The sequence below is a fragment of the Episyrphus balteatus genome, chromosome 3 (genome assembly GCF_945859705.1).
Source record: "Episyrphus balteatus chromosome 3, idEpiBalt1.1, whole genome shotgun sequence".
NCBI lineage: Eukaryota > Metazoa > Arthropoda > Insecta > Diptera > Syrphidae > Episyrphus > Episyrphus balteatus.
Genome location: NC_079136.1, coordinates 55871193 through 55892260, shown reverse-complemented (window position 1 = coordinate 55892260; position 21068 = coordinate 55871193). Strand labels below are relative to the sequence as shown.

At 28.9% G+C, this 21068-nt stretch overlaps 2 protein-coding genes across 3 annotated transcripts in view; both read right to left on the bottom strand.

The window, feature by feature from the left end:
* LOC129916963 (serine/threonine-protein kinase D1) overlaps positions 1-9405 on the bottom strand; it is a 79077-nt gene extending 69672 nt beyond the window's left edge. For both annotated transcript variants that reach the window (XM_055997232.1, XM_055997233.1), the window contains exon 1: positions 9105-9405. In XM_055997232.1, coding sequence (XP_055853207.1) covers positions 9105-9230 — 126 coding nt within the window. In that variant the 5' untranslated portion in view covers positions 9231-9405. The remainder of the gene's footprint in view (positions 1-9104) is intronic.
* A 3575-nt stretch (positions 9406-12980) lies between these two features.
* On the bottom strand, positions 12981-13930 carry LOC129915024 (uncharacterized). The gene is made up of 2 exons (XM_055994478.1): positions 13808-13930; positions 12981-13751 (listed from the first exon to the last, which is right to left on the bottom strand). Exons 1-2 carry the CDS (start codon positions 13829-13831, stop codon positions 12981-12983), a joined length of 795 nt encoding a protein of 264 aa, XP_055850453.1. The 5' UTR covers positions 13832-13930.
* Positions 13931-21068: the final 7138 nt, after the last annotated feature.

Sequence of the window (21068 nt, the reverse complement as noted above, 5' to 3'; positions counted from 1 at the left end):
GCGCAAAAACAAGATTGCGCTATAATAATTCAACCCTAAGGATTAAGGGATATGTTGTATAAGGTTTTATATCCATGGCTCATGTGATCAACTCAAATAGCCATTATGATTGGAATGTTTTTGAGGGAATAGGGGATAACTGGGTGAGTAAAATGTAATCTGTAGCTATAAGATTTTAATGAGAATTTCAGACTCAGGGTTATTATGTTGAGTGGCATAGTTTGTTCCTAAAGAAGACAGTAATTGTGTGTATTTAAATGAACTGATTAAGATAATACACCTTGATTGATTTAGGTGATCACAGTATAAAGTCTTGGTAAGAACTCTTTGAAAGGATTGGTTTGTATTAGAATTTTTTTTATTTTAAAAGCTTTCAAAAAAAAAATATAGGTACAATTAAAAAGCCAAATATTTCTTCTAAATAATAAAACCATTTTTAAATTTTTACAATGCGCAAAAATTATTAAAATAATTTATTATTATTATTATTATCCATCTCCCAAAAATTCATTTTTACCTATAATACATTTTATACCACCTGAAAGCTTATTGCTTCAGCTCAAACTTCATTTTAAGATATCTCGTGCAATAACAAAGATATCGGAAAGATTTAAAAAGTTGAAAGTAGGAAAATAGTTCTTATAGAAACCGTTACTAAATATCTTCTAACAATTTTCCTTATATTAAAGAATAAGGTCCGAAGTAGTCAAAAAAAAAAGGTTTTTTTGCATTTTCTAACGGTAATATTTCAAAAACGGGAGCTGATCAATTTTTTCTGACTTCGGATTCTAGTTCAGCACACTGAAAACCTTCAGAAAAGTATATTTTTGTTTCGGCAACAGAACCCTTGTTAATCAGTGTTATCATTATATCATTATATATTATTTATATCATGTAAAAGCTTATAATTTTACCTTTCATATGACGTTTCAATCTTATTTCTGCGATGCCTAGAAAAAAAGTTAGAACTTTTTAAAGCCAACCATGTCGAAATTCAAAACTGAGATTACGGTACAGATCTCCACAGGTGTTTTGAGGTATTTCACAAGTTTTTTAATTTAACATTGTGTAGCTTGAAGTGAATGTGTGATATACCAAATGAAAGGGATGCTTAATAAAGTTAAATCAAATTTGTATATGCTTTAGATTAGATCAAAAGATAGAACCTGTTGAATAATAAAACTTTATTTTACCGTTATCTCAAAATTGTGACTACAAAATTGATTGAAATTGAAATTGAAATTTTGAAATTTTGCACAGATATAGTCCTGTCTATTATCTATCTACAATATAAATTTCATTTATTTATCTGCTGAAAAAAAAAGATAAAAATAAAAAACGGTTAAAAAAGGTCAAAAAACTTGGGACAAAAAAATGTTTGTTTTTCCCGTTATTCGGTCAAAAACTATTTTGAAATACCAATTTTTTGCACATGTATGTGCACGTGCACAGTCATAGACTACATGTTCTATAAGTTTTGAATGCTGCAAAAAATTTAAAAAAATAAAAACTCACCCAAAAAATACCTACCCCAAAATAAGTACCTAGGTGTTTTTCAAAAATTCATATTTCGAAACGCAGAGACTTAAAAAAAATCCGTATCAGAAAATAGTCAATTTTTTGAAATTTTGTTTTACCCCTATTTACCCTATTAAAAGATAGAATTTTTTTAAATCCTTCAAATGTATTTAATTTTAGGTTATTATCTTTCAAATAAGCTATAGAAGATTTTTGTATCTCTAATAGTTTATGTTTAATTGAAATTTTAACCGCACTGCGGAAGTGCGAGAGTGGAAAGTTAGAAAATGGCGTCACTTTTTTGTTTTGGCTGCCATGGTTCATCGATTTATAAGACGTTATCACGTCAAAAAAACGAAAAAGCTGGTGCTAAATTCGACGTAATAGAAAATAAATTTCTTAAGAATGTGAAGTCATAGAATTTTTCAGGCTTTGAACTCAATTTTATCATATATAAATTTCTATTACAATTTACAAAAGTATAATTTTTTGTTCAAATAAAAATTAAATATTCATTTTTGTTGAACACTGTAATTTTTTATTATTTCAACTATTATTTCATGCTTGACTTAAAAAATACATAGTTGGCATCAGGGTTGTAAAAAATCATTTTTAATGCATTTGTTTTCCATTACAAATAAAAAAATATTTATTTCATACAAAAAATTTTATTAAAAAATATTTTTTTTGCAACTGAAAAATATTTGCTTTAAAAAAAATATTCGTTTGAAATAAAAATATTTTGTATTTAAAAATAATTTTTTTGCAAATACAAAATTTTCTGCATTAAACAAAAAAAAAAAAAAATGAAAAGTCAAAATGTGTGCATTATAATTATTTTTACTTGCGATATATGTAGGTGTAGGTACTATATATCAAGCTATGCATTCGTACAAAAAAAAGTTGAGATAAAATTTGTCCATGACATTACCATGGTAGAGAATGCCAAAAAAGTGGGTCCCGGAAGTCCGTCTGTCTGTCTGTCTGTATAAGGAGCTACAGCCTAAACGGATGTACCGATTAATGTCAAACTTGGTATGTAGCGTTATTTGGCGACTCTCCAGAGGGGTTTTTGGAATTAATTTTTTTGGACCAAAAATAACGGTACTTGTCATATACCGATTTTAGTAAAATTCTCTCAAAAAACGACTCCAACGATTTTGTTTAAAAAAATCAAATGATAGTTTTAAGCTAAGGTCTATCTTCGAATGAAATTTTTTTTTTGGAAAATCATTATTAACGGTACCTGCCATAGAACCGTTTCTTTCAAATCTGATTATCTCCGAAATTGCTTATTCGATTTCAACGAAACTTTTTGTGCGGAAGCATTTATACAATTTAAATATACCTAAACCAAAAAAACAAATTACCAAAAAAATAATTTTTGGATTTAAAAAAAAAATTGTGAACATTTTTTTTTGAAAAATCAAATTTTCGAAAGCGGGACATTGAATTTCTTTGAAATTTTGTTTGTAGATGTTGAATAGTAATTTCTACAAAGTGGCATACCCATTTTGTTTTAAAACATTTTTTCCAAAAAAATTATTTATAAAAAATTAGTTTTTTTTTAAAACGGCTCTAACGATTTTGAAATTTTTTTTTTCTAAAAATGCATCTTAACATATCAATCAAAACTGCATACTTGTTTTGGAGGGCAATTTGATTTCAGATTTTATTTTATTTTTTTAAAAAACGAATTTTATTTATTTTTTCCAAATTTCTACATAAAAAGTCTTAAAAATTTAAGCAACTTTAACTATAAGAGCAAGTTCTTGCGACCCAGTCGTGCATTTTATTTTTTAATTCGTCGATTTTCTAACAATTTTGATTAATGAGATATGTAGCTTGTAGCGTATGTATGGTCAAATAGCCAACATTTTAAGAAATTCGACGAGTATAAAAAAAAATATTTAATGCCCACATTTTGCATTAAACATTTTTTTAATGCAGAAAATTTTAAAATTTTAGTAATTTTTTTATTTCATGCAAAATATTTGAACTCTCTGTAAAAATCTAACTTTTAATGCAAATATTTTTCAGTTGCAAAAAAACTTATTTTTTTAATGCAATTTTTTTTAAGTTGCAAAAAATATTTTTTTTTTTGTCCAATTTGACGCTACAAAGTATGAAAGGCACAAATGTGGAAACTCTCCAGTGGAGAGTTCTTGTTCTAAAAACTTGTTTCACGGCTCCGCTTAATTGCCCTATGATGATATGACTTGATCTTTTTTTTTTTTTGGTGCGTTAGAACATTTAATTAATTTCCGCTTTATTTTATTTTCATGGACGATTTATTATAACAAGAATAAAAATGTTTGATGTTAAAAACGAATCCCTTTGGAGACTAATTTAAATTAGCCTTTATAATAATAAGCAAAAACCTTGTTCATTCCAAGTGAAGTTTTGTCAATGCATTTAATGACTCATTTTTCTTTTCACTCCATTCTCCCCTATAAAAATTTTTCTCTACATTTTTTTGTGTTCTATTTTTGTCAAATTGATTTGATGCTGGATATAATCCCTCCCTCCTTTAGATAGATATTAAGTGTTGAGGTCCAGATAAAGGATAATATATCTTTTTGTCTAAATAAGCTATAAAATTTCAACAAGGCGACACGACCGACGCGCGACATATTAAGTGAAACAACATAAAACATGATGACATAAAATGTGAAATAGGTACTTTACGATTAAATGGATGTTTTTTTTTTCTTGACCTTTCTATGTCATTCTGTTTTTTTTTGCTGATAATTCTGAGAAAAAAAGACTTCAGCTTGTTATTGCGAAAGAAAGTTTTGTTATTTATTGTTCAATTACAAGAAAAACCCTTGAAGGTTTTTTTTTTTTTGTCAATTGTCATTTAATTTTTAAATCCAATCAAGTCTTTAATAGCCCCAGAAGGTTATTATCTCAATCAGTTTGATAACACGTATTGTATTGGATTTTTATAGAAAAATAATTCTTAAGCTGAAAAGTATCAAAGTATACAAATTTCCATTTTTACTGCTAAAGACTGGAACATAGGCACCATAAATGTTCCATAAAAAGTAAGACTTATCGAAATGTGCAGTACAACAACTACCTACATTGAGGACATTCTCTTAGATTAACTCTGTTTTATCCTGTGAAAGCTGATAGCACAAACACTTGAGGCATCATCATGGGAAAATATCAAAGCGCCTTTTAGTCTGAAAACATTCTAAATTGATTGGATTTTTAACCAAAAGCAAGGCAGTGGAAAATTATCTGAAATTGTATATCCTATTAAATTGAAGCCTGCAGCAAAACCATTGTTTTAAATTCTATCTTTCGAAAATCCCCAAATTTAAAATAAATTGAGAATATTTTTAAACATGAAGCTTGACCATTTTAATACATATCAAAAGTGACCAACATGTATAGAAAAACATAACGCATATTTTAAAGAAAAACTCTCAGGATCAAACTGTTATCAAAGTAACTTAATTTTTATATTTTTCAACTTAAGGAAAGTCTCATTTCCCAAGTTTCAAAAGAAATTCTTTGAAATAACATCACGTACACAGAATTTTTTCCCACAGCCACAGGGGACACATTGGTGTAAAGGAGCAAAAGTGTTAGATTGCTAATCATGTATTCTATGAATAACCACATTCCACATGTCACTTTTTATTCCTTTTTCTGATATATCTTTGATCCTTATGACATGAGTGCCACTCTGCTGACTGACAAGGGATATAATTTGAATGGAAACACTTTTCCTCTATACAAACAACTTTTAACTTTTGTAATAATTTTTTTCTAAGGCCGACGTTATACTTTCGTAAAAATAGAACTTTAGTTCAGTGGTAGAGGGAGTGGATAAAAGTTGATTTAAGCCGATTTGAATATTATAAAATATTTTTTTTTAATCATATTGAAAACTGTGAAAAAGTTTTTGTTACATCAAAATTAAGAGTAAGAACTTACAACCAATCAATGAACAAATATTATTCGGTGATGTCACGTAGTTCTTTAAGTTTCTCACAGATAATTTAATGGGAATTGAATATGAAAAAATGTGATAATGTGAACAAGAAAGTTTAGATAAAGAAAGTTACACCAAATTAGGTAAATTATATGGTTTTTCATTATAATGAAAAATTAGAAATGAATTAAGGTTTGTTGGTTTTTGTCGTTTTGATTACTATTTACGATTACGATTACCTAATCTCTATACAAAATGTCCACTTAAATCTGGTAGTTGTAACTTCAGGCAGATTTGCTTATGGTTATGGCCCAACAAATATCCTTAGTTTCCAAATTCGAGTGTTTGGCAAAAAAATGAAAAAAACTATACCTAGAAATGTCGAAAAATTACCAAATTTGCTGTCTGTGGTATTTGCTATTAAAATTCAGGAATTATGTTACTTTTGAGATAAGAAACAAGAATCTAAAGTGTCTATAAAAATTTCATTTTTAAAAAGGTGTTTTTTTGAGTGAAAACAAAAATGATGGATCACCCTAATGAAATTTGGCGAAAACGTTTAATTTCGGATAGAAAGCAATAATAAAGAGTTTATATAAAAAAAAAATTAGGTGAAAGGGTGTTTTTTTCGAAGAGACAGTAAAATCTGTAATTGATCCCAAAAAGCAAATGCACACTTTTTCAAATATTCCCATATTTTCTCTACACCTAAAAAAAAAACACCCTTGCAAATGAAAAAAAAAATTATAGATTTCTTTTATTCGTAATCCCCATGGGAAAGAGAACATATTTATTGAATTTCGTGAGGGTACCTTTAATACCATTGATTTTATTGGACTTATCGCGGATTTTCCCTATTTTCAAAAAAAAAAAACACCCTTTAACCTAAAATATTTCTATAGACTTTTTGTGTTCTTGGTTTTTGTTATAAATGAAACATTTTTAGCAATTTTCATTGGTGTAACAATTTTTTCCCAGTTTTTGTGGTACTAATTCCGAATTTCATCATTTCTTGAAAAAAAAAACACCCTTTCACTCAAGATAATTTTGTACTTTTTATAGATTCTTAATTCTTATACCAACCAAAAGTTTTTCACCTAATTTTAAAAATTAATAAAATTCAAGTTAGCTGTTATGATACCTTTCTCACACACAACTTAACCTATCAAAAAAACACCCTTTCACCAAAAATAATTTTAAGAACTTTATGAATCCTTTGTCCCTGCTTTATCTAAAACCTTCATCCCGAATATCATCAGTATAGCATGTTTTTCACATGGGTTTTGGTTATATTTTACCTGTTGAAGTCAAAAAACAAGCACCCTTGTTTTTAATCGTCAATAACTTTTCTTAGAGCAATCATATTGACTTTATTTTTATGTCATTAGATTCAGCATCAAAAAATACCTTGTAAACATGTGTCATATGATGATATTCGACTAATAATTTTTTTCAGTAGGTATATATTTGACCTTCACCCCCTCCCTCTTGTCCGCGAAAAAACACCCTTCCACCCAACATTTTTGTATAGACTTTTTTTGTCCTTGGTTCTTATCCAAAAAGCAAACTTTTTGCCAAGTTTCATGCGTGTAACAATTTTTTTTTTTAATGCCTATTTTACCTGTACTATTATGTTCATCTGTGAAATAAAAGCTTCTAAACTACTTAACGAAAGTTGAAAAATGATATATCGTTGAAAGGATCTTGCTTGTCCGCTTGTTAATGGCTGGTATATATGTTGCAGACTGCAACTTGCAGGAAATTATGGCGCCCCCTGGAGGCAAAATATGCGCAAGATACTTGATACCTCATGACAATTTTTCTTTTAATTATTGATTTTTAAAGTTATTTCAAAAATTGCCAAGTAAACAATCAAAATTTTATTGATACGAATTTGAACCCAAACTTTAGAACTTGGTACACTTTTACATCTCAGTACTTTTTGTGCCAGCATAATTTCAACATAGGAGAACTTGGCTCTTTTTTTAACAGTATGTTTTTGTTGTGATTTCACTACTTTTTGCAAGGTATGGCTGTAGAATTGAAAATCTCTATATTTGATGAAAATTCAGCGAAAATGGGCGGTTGCCACGCCCCCTGGCTGAAATTCTCAAATTTTAAATTTTTTCCTTTGTATAAACTATCATCTCTACCAAATTTCAAGATTCTACGATAATCAGAAGTGCTCTATAATATTTGATGAAAATTCAGCGGAAATGGGCGGATGCCACGCCCCCTGAATTGAAAATCTCAAATTTTCAATTTTTTCCTTTGTATACACCACAAGTCCTATCACCGTGTAAAATTTCAAGTTTCTACGATATCGGGAAGTTCTCCATAATTTTGATGATCTGTCAGTGAGTCAGTGAATCAGTGAGTCAGTTACGCTTTTTGCTATTTTTTGAAGCCCTATATCTCAGAAACTACTCATCGTAGGAGGCTGAAATTTTGTGAGGTGTTTAGTTTTGACCAGCTCAACAGATGTAGCGAGTTTGAAATTTCTAGCATCTTTGGTGTGGAAGTTGTTTCCTGTAAATAAGGGTGCAGTGCCAAAGTTGCTAGAGAACTTGGCTGGGCACTACCGTGCCCCTTGATTATGTATATCTATACCTATCCAATCAAAATTGTACAAGATTAAATAACACCCATTTTCGCTTTACTCATTTAGTTCTGAACAATGAGAAAAATGTTAATCTCTTGTTTGTATTTCCATAATTCCATATAGTTCCTCGCAATTGTTGCCAACCCAAAAATCACATGTCATAGCTTAACATAACTTTAGAATTCGTAACTCTAGTTTTTCGTAACTTCGGTTTCGCGTAACTTTGACGCTCGTAGCTCTGTCGCCCGTAACTATGGTATTGATTGTCTGATTGTCCTTTACTTTGGCTGTTCAAAATTGTAGCTGAAAGCTGACTTACAACCACGTGTTGAAAAATTAATTAAAATTCCATTTTTTTCAATATAACTTGACTCACTTCAACTAATATTCATAATTCTGATGTGAAAAAGGTCAAACCCAAAAATCAATTCATGCCAGCAAACTGATAAGGTAAAAACTTTTTAATAACAAAGTTCTATAACTTATAAGTCCAACAAAATTATTATTCCGCCTTTCATTATTATTTCAAGAAAATCAAAATTCACATAAATTAAGGCTAATGGCTCTCAATTATTAACATTAACCTTCTTCTTAGCCAAAAAACACTTTCAACAAAACTTAAGACACACAAAAGCGAGAATCAAATATTAAAAAAAAAAAAAAAAACAAAAGCAATACCCTTCTCAACCTGATTTAAGGATCAAACTTTGAAATCTCAATTTCAAAACTTTCTGGCGAAAATGATTTCAAAACTCACGACAAACAAGAAGTTACACAAGAGACCTCTTTATCCGTAGAAACAACAAAAAACAAAACTTGTTTATCGATTGTTTCCAAATCCCTTTACTCCTTACCCATGAGTTACGAACTTTTACTTTTTGCTTCCAAAATAACCCTATAATCTAAAAATAGAACACGAAAAAAATAATATAAAATGACGAAAACAATTTTGTTTCATTATGTCATCGTCATCATCATTGTGAAGAAAATACAGCTGGAAAAAATTGACTCAAAGTGTATATAGCTTAGGCCACTTACCTTGGAATTGATAAATTCACATGCCATGTCCTTGAGCGATTTCAAAGTTAATGATGTCGATGGAACGGATATCCCGTCACGTATATTTCCAAATTGAAAAAGGAACGTTACTTCCGGCCCTTCCATTATGACGGGCACCGTATTGAATCGATTCGCCAGCGCAACAGATTTTCGTCCTTAACCGGATATTGTTTATTATAAAAATGCAAGCAACGAAAACTGAGGAGGAAATCGATTCGATTTGGGTTGAAAATTTCTCCGTTGTTGTATGAGTATGCGGTATTTTTTTTTTTTATTAAATATTTTTGCTTTCACTATAAAAAGTGGGATACTTTTCAATTTGGATTAATTTAATGTTTTTCACTTAGAGCGAATTATCAGTAGGAATCTGGAAAGAGAGACAAAATGAGTTTAATAAGATTATGGATAAGTGTATAACCAGAATGAGAGTAATGAATATATTGATAAAGTGAATTTCCTGTTAATGGGTTGTGATAATTTGCTAAGTTGTAAAAGTTGTTAGAAACGGATATGAACAAAACTTTAATAAGATTACTCGATTTCCTTTTAATGCATTTAAGGAAATCATATTATTAGGCGACACTTTTCTTCTTCAATCGAACACTCAGTTCCGTAAGCAATAATTCTCAAGAGCTTGGTGTGAAAATAAATTTTGCCGACATGACCAAATTATTGTGATCAAATTATTGTTAATATATTCCACTACACTAAGTATTCCCAATTTATTAAAAAGGAAAAATTGGTTAAATTCCAAATACAATTGAATGCATACATTTTTACTCAATAGTTTAATTTTTACTCATTTTAATCAAAAATGTTCAAGTACAGACTTATTCACAATAAAACTTTCTAAACAAATGATCTACAAACGAATTCCGTGACCAAATTGAATTCAATTTTATATTCGGTCAAAGTCCGCGTTTGTCTCGCAAGGTGAGGGCAAAATGAAATTTTTTCAAATATTTGACGAACTTTTGATTTGTTTGTTTTATTTACAAGAATGAATTATAGCAATTTTAATTATCTATAAAATGAGCACTTAATTGTTTTGTAACCATGATTTTTAGTAGAGTAAAAAGCAAATTATTAGGGAACCCGGCCGAACAGCTCTGATTTTGACGATTTTTTTTTGGTAACTAAAAATACTTTAAAGTCTATAGATTAAAAATTGCCGATGTTGCCGTATTGTTTTTTAAAATTAAAATTAATTTTTTTTTTAACAAAACCATTTTTTTGTTTGCTTAAATTTCACTAAACAACTGAAAGCAAGGTAATTTAAGGAAAAAAAATATAAGGAAGTAAGGGACAATCTTCCACCGTTCAAGCGATAAATGCAATTTTCTCACATTCTGACTTCAAACACAAAAAAAATATTTTGAAAACAACGGCAACACCTACAATATTTTAAAATACATTTTTAAAAGGCCAGAAGCCCATTCTTATCTCTAAAATTTAAATCCACTAAATTTAATTAAGAGTTTTTGAAAAAATGGTCCTCAAACTCAGAATTAAAAAAAAAAATGTTATTAAAAAAAATTTAAAATGACTTTTTTCCAAACTTTTTCTAATAAAATATGAATTTATTTAAAAAAAAAAATTTGGACATAAATATTATCAGTTGAATTCCGAAGCAGAAAAGGTAATATATATCACACTTTTGAAAAAAAAAGAAAAAATTAAAAATTACTTCAATTTCAATGGATTTTTTGATAAAAACTGAATTTTTGCATTGAAATAATTAATTTTCTCAAAGACTTTGGTGAATAAGAATTTTAAATTTTTTGCTATTTAGCTTTCAACAGTAAGGGTTATTAAATAAATAAAAATAATTTTATATTTAGATGTTAAACTTAAAAAAAAAAAAAAATAAGTTAAATTTTTTTTTAAAAAAAGTTCTTCGAAAATGAAGTACTTTTTAATTTTTTTTCATGAACCGTAATACATATTGACATTTCCTTTTATAATTTCAAATAATAATAAATGCGGCCAAAAAAATTTGAAAATAAATGCATTTTATATTAAGAAAAAGTTTTAAAAACGACATGTTAAAATTTTTTCAATAATTTTTTTTTTTTTTTCAAAAATCTGAGTTCAGTTACCATTCTTTCAAAAGCCCTTACTTCAATTAACTTTATTTTAATTTTACAAATATGACTAAGCTTCTAGCTCTTTAAAAATGTATATTTAAATATTGTAGGTGTTGCCGTTGTGTTCAAATATTTTTTTTTGTGTTTGAAGTCAATTAATAAGAAAATTGCATCTATCGCTTGAAGGATGGAAGATTGTCCCTCACTCCCGTATATTTTTTTTTCCTTGAATTTTCTAGACAATCTTTTGGCATCAATTAATTTATGAAATTTTCCCAAAAATCTTCAATTAAATTAAAAAAATCAAAACCGCAACACCGGCAATTTTAAATCTATACACTTTAAAGTATTTTTAATTACCGACGTTTGAAAAAAAAAAAAAAATCATCAAAATCTAAGCTGGGTTCCCCAATATTGCCAATTTTTGAGCTTTAGTTACTCCACTATTTATTAAATGTACATTACAAAAAAATCCAATTAAATTTAAAAATTCAAAAACATATTTTAAATGGGTTTGATTTTCAAACCTAGCTCGCATTTTAATTTATTGTTTGCCAAAGAATGTTCATTTTTTTATTTAAATCGTTCCAAACATTTTTCTTTTTTTTTTAAATAAAAATGTTTAAATATTAAAAAAAAAAAAAAAAAAAAAATGGAATGTTACTTCATTATTTGAAACAAGAACAAGTTTTCAAAAAAATTCATCGACTCTTTTTACAAATGTATTCGATTTTTCTCAAGAAAAATGTATATGAAATTTAAATTTTTTTTATTGTTTAAGTCCATTTTTTTAAAGCCTACAGTAAAAAAATTTATTTTAAACATAAAAGTCACCTAATTTGTTAAAGAACGTATATGAAATAGGTACCTACTTAAAAACAAAAATCAAAAAAAAAAAATATTTAAGTAAAAACATTTTAATTAAAATGTACAATGAACAAGTGAAGTCGGCAATTTCTATCCATTTTGAAGAACGTGATAAAAAAAATTTCAGAGAGTTTAATTAAACTTTTTGACCAATGTTAAAAATGTGTTAGCTAAACTCTTTCATAATACAGGTAATGGTAGAAACTTCTTCTTATTGTTAAAAATGTCCTAAAACCATATTTTGCAAAGAAAATAATATAACTAGTTCCAGTTTCCTTTTTAGTTGTTAAAGGAGATTTGTGCCCAAAAAAAAAGGGTAATTAATCGGTGTCGTTTTAGTTTTAAAGTGAAAATAACAACTCGAATTGAGTGCATTATAAATCAAAAATATACATAAATAATAACTTATTACAGTAACTAGCTATTGGTCCATTTGTCTCTTAGCCAGATTTGAGAGTTTATCAAAAAAATTAATATATCATTTCAAACCACACATCTTGCCCAACAGTAATCGTCATAGTAAAACTTCACCACACGACCACCTTCATATTTGCTTTCAACATTCAAACGGTATAATTTGTTATTTTGTATAAATTTGTGTTCATATAAATCGATCATAACAAGAGATCACTATGACACAAGAAACCCCAAAGCAATCTTCAAACACGTTACTCATAATCATAATAACGAATAAAAAAAAAAAACTAATTTTACAACACGTCGAACAACTTTTAAAACAGATATAGCTAAAGGCTATACAAAATTAATGAAGATGAACAAGCGCCAGTAGTAGTATAATAGCCCAATTATATATAAACTTTCCAATATTTTGTAAATAAAAATTAAAATTTATTTCAAAGAAAGAAAGAAAAACTTAAATTTATTTTTTTTAAACTTTAATTTAATTATAAGGATCATCCTGAAGTATTTCTGAATATTGAATCAATCTCCTGTTGCGAGGTCTAACCAACGCTGGCACTGGCCCAGCAGCACCAACAGCCGTTCCAACATTTCCCCTTCCACGACTCTCAATATGAACTAAATACGTCTCATGAGGTCCTATTTGGGGTGGACTATTTTGATTTCGATTCGATTGTTGTTGTGAAAGAACTCCCTGAGCTCGATTTAAATCCGATTGCAAAGCAATTGACTTACAATCACCATTTGGACCACAAGTTGTGATCATTCGAGTCAAAGGTCCACCATTGGCCAAATCGACTAATTCTGGCTTAAATTGACCAACAATTGGTTCTGGACCACATCCTTGTTCGATGCCATTGCCTTGATTTCCATCTAAAGTTTCGAACTGAAGTCGCATCAAATTCTCAGCTGATTGTTGGTTGAATTGTTGTCCTGATGGTGAATAGTTGATATTATGTAACTGCGGTGCATTGGGCAACTGGAAGTTGGAAGCTGGTTGGTTGAATCCTTGTTGTAGGGCAAAGTTGTCAGAATTCTGTGCAAATGGTAAGCTGAGGGCACCATTTTCAATATTTTGTTGTAGTTGTTGATGTTGTTGGTGTGGAGGTGGCCTTAAGTCCTGAGCTAACTGTTGAGGTACTGAGTTCGATTCGTGTGGTCCTAAATTAGCTCCATTAGGATTGTTATAAACATATCCATTTGCTGTACGTTGTGATAACACAATTTGACAACAAATTGCCAAGACACAAACCTGTAACGAACAGTCTTAGCTTATTTATGTAATTTCACATTTTCAAGGCATCTTACCACAAAAATAAGAATTTTCTCCATTTCGAGTGGAGACTTTTTAGTCAAATAGATAGAAACAATAGTTTCTTAAACGAAGTCTAAACTACGACTGAAGTCTATTGATGCCACGAAGCTTTTTGAGTCTGAGATTTGCAGATGATCTCGCATAATAGAGTAGAGAGCCCTCATCATTAAGATGTGCAAGAAACTTGTTTTTGATAGAGAAAGCATATTTTGAAAAGAAAAAAAAAAAAAAACGGTGAATGGGTTCAATCTTCATTATCATCAAATAAAATTTTGTATGCTTGTTTATTTGTATTCACAAAGATAAATTATAATTGATTGCTTCTTTTTATTTCTTTTGTTTTAATCTCGATTGTAGCTAAAACACAGGGTGTTCTTCAAAAAGGTGGATAACTTTATTCAATGCGTCACAAATAATTTGTTAAAGTTGGTCAAGACTTGTAGTCTAAGAGCCAGCGACCTAAAGTTTGCAGGTAATTGCTTAGTATTCACCCCTATGAAATATGTTTAAGGACATCCCCAGGCATGTTACTGCAAAAAAAAAAGTCTCGTGAGACGTGGCAAAAACGGTCTGCCAAGCACTTGAATGTGAAAAAAATTTTAAATTAAGAACTCGACCTTAAATCAAAAAAAAAATATTTAAAGAGAACGGCAACACTTACAAAACTAAACGATACCTTTTTTTAAAGGTAAAAAGTTATACTACTTTTTGGTTTTTATATAAATGTTTTTTGATGAATATTTTTTGAAACAAAAAATTTCAAACACAAAATTTTGAAAAAAAATTCAAAAAAAGTTCAAACAGTTTTTTTTTTTCATAAAATTTACCAAATCAAGTATTATTTTTTTTTTGTTTTAATTTCTCTTATATATTTTGAGTCAAACACCGAAAACTAAAAGTCAAAATCTCTTTTACTTTTCGAGAAAACTGAAAATTACCAAACCTTCTATTTTTTCACCAACGCCAAAATTACGGCTATTAATTATGTCTTTCAGAAAGGAAGTAAGATGTTCACGGGTTTTATTGCAGGAATCGTTCAATGGGTTATAAAAAAGATAAAACCGCGGAGTGCTATTAAATGAGAGGGTGGGAACTGGAGATAGGGGTGCAAAAGCCCCCTTTTTGGTTTTTTCAATATATCTCGTAAACAAAGCATACATTTTGAGATATTGTTCTTAATAAGTTTTGTAGAGAATAAAATTTCCTATAATAATAATGTTTTTTAAAAATTTATAAAAAAAATTTTCTTAACAAAACAGTCAAAACAAACAAAAAAAAAATCAAACAAAATCAATTTTTTTAGTTTTTTTACTTTTTTGGTTGTGTCTCTTATTTGGGCTGAGATAGACATTAACATTGCTCTAATAAAACATAGAAGATTAAATTTTCTTTGAAATGCTGGTCTCATCAAATTTTTTCATTAAAAATTAACCAAAATATGGCCATTTGAACCTATCTTTTTTTCGCAGATTCAATTTTTCTCAAGTAAAAAAGAAAAATTTGAGGGGAAAGTACTATAACTTAGCAACCAAGAATTGATAGCGGTTTTTTGTAGAAGGGTTAAATACAATCATTTTTTACTATGGGAGGGGGTGTCTATCTTCCCCCGTTTAGGCGGAAGGGGTTATTAAAAAAAAGAAAAATACTTAAAATCAAAAAAATTTAATAAAAAACAACGGTAACACTTACAGTTATGAACGATACTTTTTTCGAAAGCTAAAATTATACACTAAAATTAAATTTTTAAGTTAAGTTATTTAAACCGACTATTTCGAAATAAACGATTTCAAAGTCAAAATTTTAGAAAAAAAAGTTTAAAAAACACGTTGATTACTATTTTAAGAATGACTTTGGATTTCAATACGAAGTTTATCCATAAAGTAAACAGCCTCAATTGATTTCTTATCAAAAACTGAAAATCATTATGTTCCTATGCCTTCTTGTTTTCCTTAAAAAATTAAAAAATGCAAAAACTACTTTCTTTACCAGGCTCATTCATTTATTTTGAAAACAATTGATTTAAATAACTTAACTTAAAAATTTAAATTTAGTGTATAATTTTAGCTTTCGAAAAAAGTATCGTTCATAACTGTAAGTGTTACCGTTGTTTTTTATTAAATTTTTTTGATTTTAAGTATTTTTCTTTTTTTTAATAACCCCTTCCGCCTAAACGGGGGAAGATAGACACCCCCTCCCATAGTAAAAAATGATTGTATTTAACCCTTCTACAAAAAACCGCTATCAATTCTTGGTTGCTAAGTTATAGTACTTTCCCCTCAAATTTTTCTTTTTTACTTGAGAAAAACTGAATCTGCGAAAAAAAGATAGGTTCAAATGGCCATATTTTGGTTAATTTTTAATGAAAAAATTTGATGAGACCAGCATTTCAAAGAAAATTTAATCTTCTATGTTTTATTAGAGCAATGTTAATGTCTATCTCAGCCCAAATAAGAGACACAACCAAAAAAGTAAAAAAACTAAAAAAATTGATTTTGTTTGATTTTTTTTTTGTTTGTTTTGACTGTTTTGTTAAGAAAATTTTTTTTATAAATTTTTAAAAAACATTATTATTATAGGAAATTTTATTCTCTACAAAACTTATTAAGAACAATATCTCAAAATTATGCTTTGTTTACGAGATATATTGAAAAAACCAAAATGGGGGCTTTTGCACTCCTATCTCCAGTTCCCACCCTTTCATTTAATAGCACTCCGCGGTTTTATCTTTTTTATAACCCATTGAACGATTCCTGCAATAAAACCCGTGAACATCTTACTTCCTTTCTGAAAGACATAATTAATAGCCGTAATTTTGGCGTTGGTGAAAAAATAGAAGGTTTGGTAATTTTCAGTTTTCTCGAAAAGTAAAAGAGATTTTGACTTTTAGTTTTCGGTGTTTGACTCAAAATATATAAGAGAAATTAAAACAAAAAAAAAAATAATACTTGATTTGGTAAATTTTATGAAAAAAAAAAACTGTTTGAACTTTTTTTGAATTTTTTTTCAAAATTTTGTGTTTGAAATTTTTTGTTTCAAAAAATATTCATCAAAAAACATTTATATAAAAACCAAAAAGTAGTATAACTTTTTACCTTTAAAAAAAGGTATCGTTTAGTTTTGTAAGTGTTGCCGTTCTCTTTAAATATTTTTTTTTTGATTTAAGGTCGAGTTCTTAATTTAAAATTTTTTTCACATTCAAGTGCTTGGCAGACCGTTTTTGCCACGTCTCACGAGACTTTTTTTTTTGCAGTAACATGCCTGGGGATGTCCTTAAACATATTTCATAGGGGTGAATACTAAGCAATTACCTTCAAACTTTAGGTCGCTGGCTCTCGGTCTATTGCATCTCAGATGGTTTACTGGCATAAACTTAGCAAGCCTCGTTTACATATTCCACTGAATTTAAAAGCTTAGCTTAGGTTAGGTTAGGTTAGGTTAGGTTAGGTTAGGTTAGGTTAGGTTAGGTTAGGTTAGGTTAGGTTAGGTTAGGTTAGGTTAGGTTAGGTTAGGTTAGGTTAGGTTAGGTTAGGTTAGGTTAGGTTAGGTTAGGTTAGGTTAGGTTAGGTTAGGTTAGGTTAGGTTAGGTTAGGTTAGGTTAGGTTAGGTTAGGTTAGGTTAGGTTAGGTTAGGTTAGGTTAGGTTAGGTTAGGTTAGGTTAGGTTAGGTTAGGTTAGGTTAGGTTAGGTTAGGTTAGGTTAGGTTAGGTTAGGTTAGGTTAGGTTAGGTTAGGTTAGGTTAGGTTAGGTTAGGTTAGGTTAGGTTAGGTTAGGTTAGGTTAGGTTAGGTTAGGTTAGGTTAGGTTAGGTTAGGTTAGGTTAGGTTAGGTTAGGTTAGGTTAGGTTAGGTTAGGTTAGGTTAGGTTAGGTTAGGTTAGGTTAGGTTAGGTTAGGTTAGGTTAGGTTAGGTTAGGTTAGGTTAGGTTAGGTTAGGTTAGGTTAGGTTAGGTTAGGTTAGGTTAGGTTAGGTTAGGTTAGGTTAGGTTAGGTTAGGTTAGGTTAGGTTAGGTTAGGTTAGGTTAGGTTAGGTTAGGTTAGGTTAGGTTAGGTTAGGTTAGGTTAGGTTAGGTTAGGTTAGGTTAGGTTAGGTTAGGTTAGGTTAGGTTAGGTTAGGTTAGGTTAGGTTAGGTTAGGTTAGGTTAGGTTAGGTTAGGTTAGGTTAGGTTAGGTTAGGTTAGGTTAGGTTAGGTTAGGTTAGGTTAGGTTAGGTTAGGTTAGGTTAGGTTAGGTTAGGTTAGGTTAGGTTAGGTTAGGTTAGGTTAGGTTAGGTTAGGTTAGGTTAGGTTAGGTTAGGTTAGGTTAGGTTAGGTTAGGTTAGGTTAGGTTAGGTTAGGTTAGGTTAGGTTAGGTTAGGTTAGGTTAGGTTAGGTTAGGTTAGGTTAGGTTAGGTTAGGTTAGGTTAGGTTAGGTTAGGTTAGGTTAGGTTAGGTTAGGTTAGGTTAGGTTAGGTTAGGTTAGGTTAGGTTAGGTTAGGTTAGGTTAGGTTAGGTTAGGTTAGGTTAGGTTAGGTTAGGTTAGGTTAGGTTAGGTTAGGTTAGGTTAGGTTAGGTTAGGTTAGGTTAGGTTAGGTTAGGTTAGGTTAGGTTAGGTTAGGTTAGGTTAGGTTAGGTTAGGTTAGGTTAGGTTAGGTTAGGTTAGGTTAGGTTAGGTTAGAGCATCAATGTCACAAATAAGTACATGCATGATGCATCATTTCAGCTTTTCAGACTAGATTGGTAAAGTGTATTTCATTTTTGAGAATTGAATTTCATTCTTAGATAATCGTCCCACAAATTTATTTTTTAACCATATAGTTGTGATGTACATTTGGCAGGTCCAAGCAACTACAACTGAATCCTTGTTTTCAGTTAAAAGATTTCATCTCATTATTAAAAACAAAATAAATGTTATAAAAGTCCTCTTTGGAAAATACTTAATCATCAACAAATTACAAAATTAGACCAACTTTTTGTGGGTAAAAGTTTTACCTCTCTTTCTACTTTATGTTTCTTCTTTTTTTAATACTTCCACAATCAACAAAGACATTGGGAAAGTAAGTTTTCGCTTAAGAGGAAATTACAATTCCAGGTCACAAAATGTTTTAAAATTACGAACAAAAAAAAAAAAGTTTTACCCAATTCCATCAGACATGAATAAACTGAAACAAAAAAGTTTATTTGAGTTCTTGCTTTTTTTTTGTATTTTAATAAGATCAAAGGCTTTTGTTAAGTTGTATACTTGTCAAAACTTTTCAAAATGTCGTTTAGCAATTTTAGATTTTGTAATTCTTGTGCTTTTTGCATTGTACTCTAAAAAGTTTTTAAATTCTATAAATTTTAGAAACGCATTACTGCTAAACATCAAATCATTTCAATTAAGAAAGTTCAAATAGAACTTTTCCAGAAAAAAGAAAACTTTGATAACTGAAAAATATTTCTTTATCGATATACAGATGGAGTAAGTTGGAAGTTCTTGGTCTTATAGTTATGCCGTTTAATTAAAATTTCATACAAATAGTTAATTTTATAGTTTCCTTTTCTGAAAGTAAAATAATTTTGAGATTTCAAATTAAAAAAAAAAACCACTGGAAAATGATTCAACTTTGTTGAACTATTTTTGTTCCTTTAAAAATGGTATCATTATTTTTATGGCTTATTTATTTTTCTTAATTTTTTTATTCAATAACAAGTCTTTATTTGCTTAATCTTTCTTTGAAAGTGTATGATTTATATTACAAAAAATAAAAGAATCAACTTTCATCTTCTGAGACTTTTTGAATTTGTTTTCCAAACAAAAGTAATTTGAAAGAAAATACAGCAATTTGTCATAATATAAGCCGCTTTCAAAAGCTAAAAGAAGAAATAAGTTTGTTTTACTTTTTTTATTTCAATTACTTTTTTATTACCCATAAACTCCTTTGGATACTTTTTTGTTTTGAAAAGTGATTTGTTTTAAGATTTCAATGAAAAGCAAATGGTCAAAAATTCATTTTTAATTGACCTTAAGAAAGATGCTAATTAGACTTTTTATATACTTTTACAATATTATTTATTTTTTACATTTTACTTTTAATTTTACAATTAGCGATTTTTAGTTTATTTTATTTATTTTTATTTTTTTTTTTACTTATGATAATTATATGTAATATATTTCAGGTTATGTATGTTATGTAAGGAAATACAATTTTGAATTAGCAAATAAACATGACATTACGATGATAGAGAAAGCGTAATCCGTCTGTTTGATTATTAAATATTGTGCTTGCTTTATAGGGCAAGTATTCGAGGTTGTCATGCCGTCGTCCGTCGTCGATCTGTGCTTTCCTGTGTTTATTTGTACATCGAGCTAGGGCTTAAACGCAAGTCCCGTTTTTGTTTTAATATCTCTTTTTTAACTCGTAAAACGTTTTCGAAACTGCAATGGTTCAAAAAAACCGAAAACAGTAGATTTTGAAGGTCCATATTTTATCTAATTTTAAGTTTTTTTCTAGACCATTATGTTTACGTTTTTTTTATATCTTAATAACTTATCCATAGATTTTGAAGAAAAGTGTCTTGTTATCTTTACCAGAGAGTGTACTAAACATAAAAAATTTAAAAAAATGAGGATTCGAAAGATTTTGATTTGTTCTTTTTAGTATGAAATTTTTTTTATAACAAAATTTCTTTAAATGATACAATGTACTTAAACATCTGGAGTTATCCAAAAAAGTTGTTCTAGTATATTTTGCTTATTTATTCAGCTTTCAGGAGCCGGTTGTTCTGTTCATATTGATCGTTTATTACTCAAGATATAGCCCGAATACTAAGTATGCTGGGAAAAATAACGACAAAAAACTATCTCGAAAACCTATCCATAAACATTTTTTAGATTCACTTTTCGAGTTTTCTGGGCTTAAATCTATAGGAAAACTATAACGGCACTTGGTGTCCAAAAAATTTTTATTTTTTGTAAACTAGTGAATTATTTTTGATATAAATACTTTGAACTACAAGAGGAAGTACATACGTGTGAATCAGTCGTGCATTTTATTTGATTTTACTTCCTTCATTGGTTATTAATTCGCCAATCGCTGTTATTCAACAACTAAAAATTTAGAATAAGTTTATTCAGAAAAATATAGTATATTCAAAATAATATAATAAGTTGAATTTTTACAAAAGCGATTAGCTTTGAAAAGCGGTTTTAAATTTTTCACATTAAAGCTTTTGACTTTTTAAAGTTCATGTTTTATTAAAAACTAATTTTATAAAGTTAATGGATATTTTATAAGCCTTAA

Bases quoted from the DNA above. Each gene is read 5' to 3' on its own strand.
- LOC129915024 (XM_055994478.1), bottom strand. From the start codon at position 13,831: ATGGAGAAAATTCTTATTTTTGTG. The intron at 13,752-13,807 runs GTAAGATGCCTT...TGTTCGTTACAG, and splicing joins AGAAAATTCTTATTTTTGTG to GTTTGTGTCTTGGCAATTTG.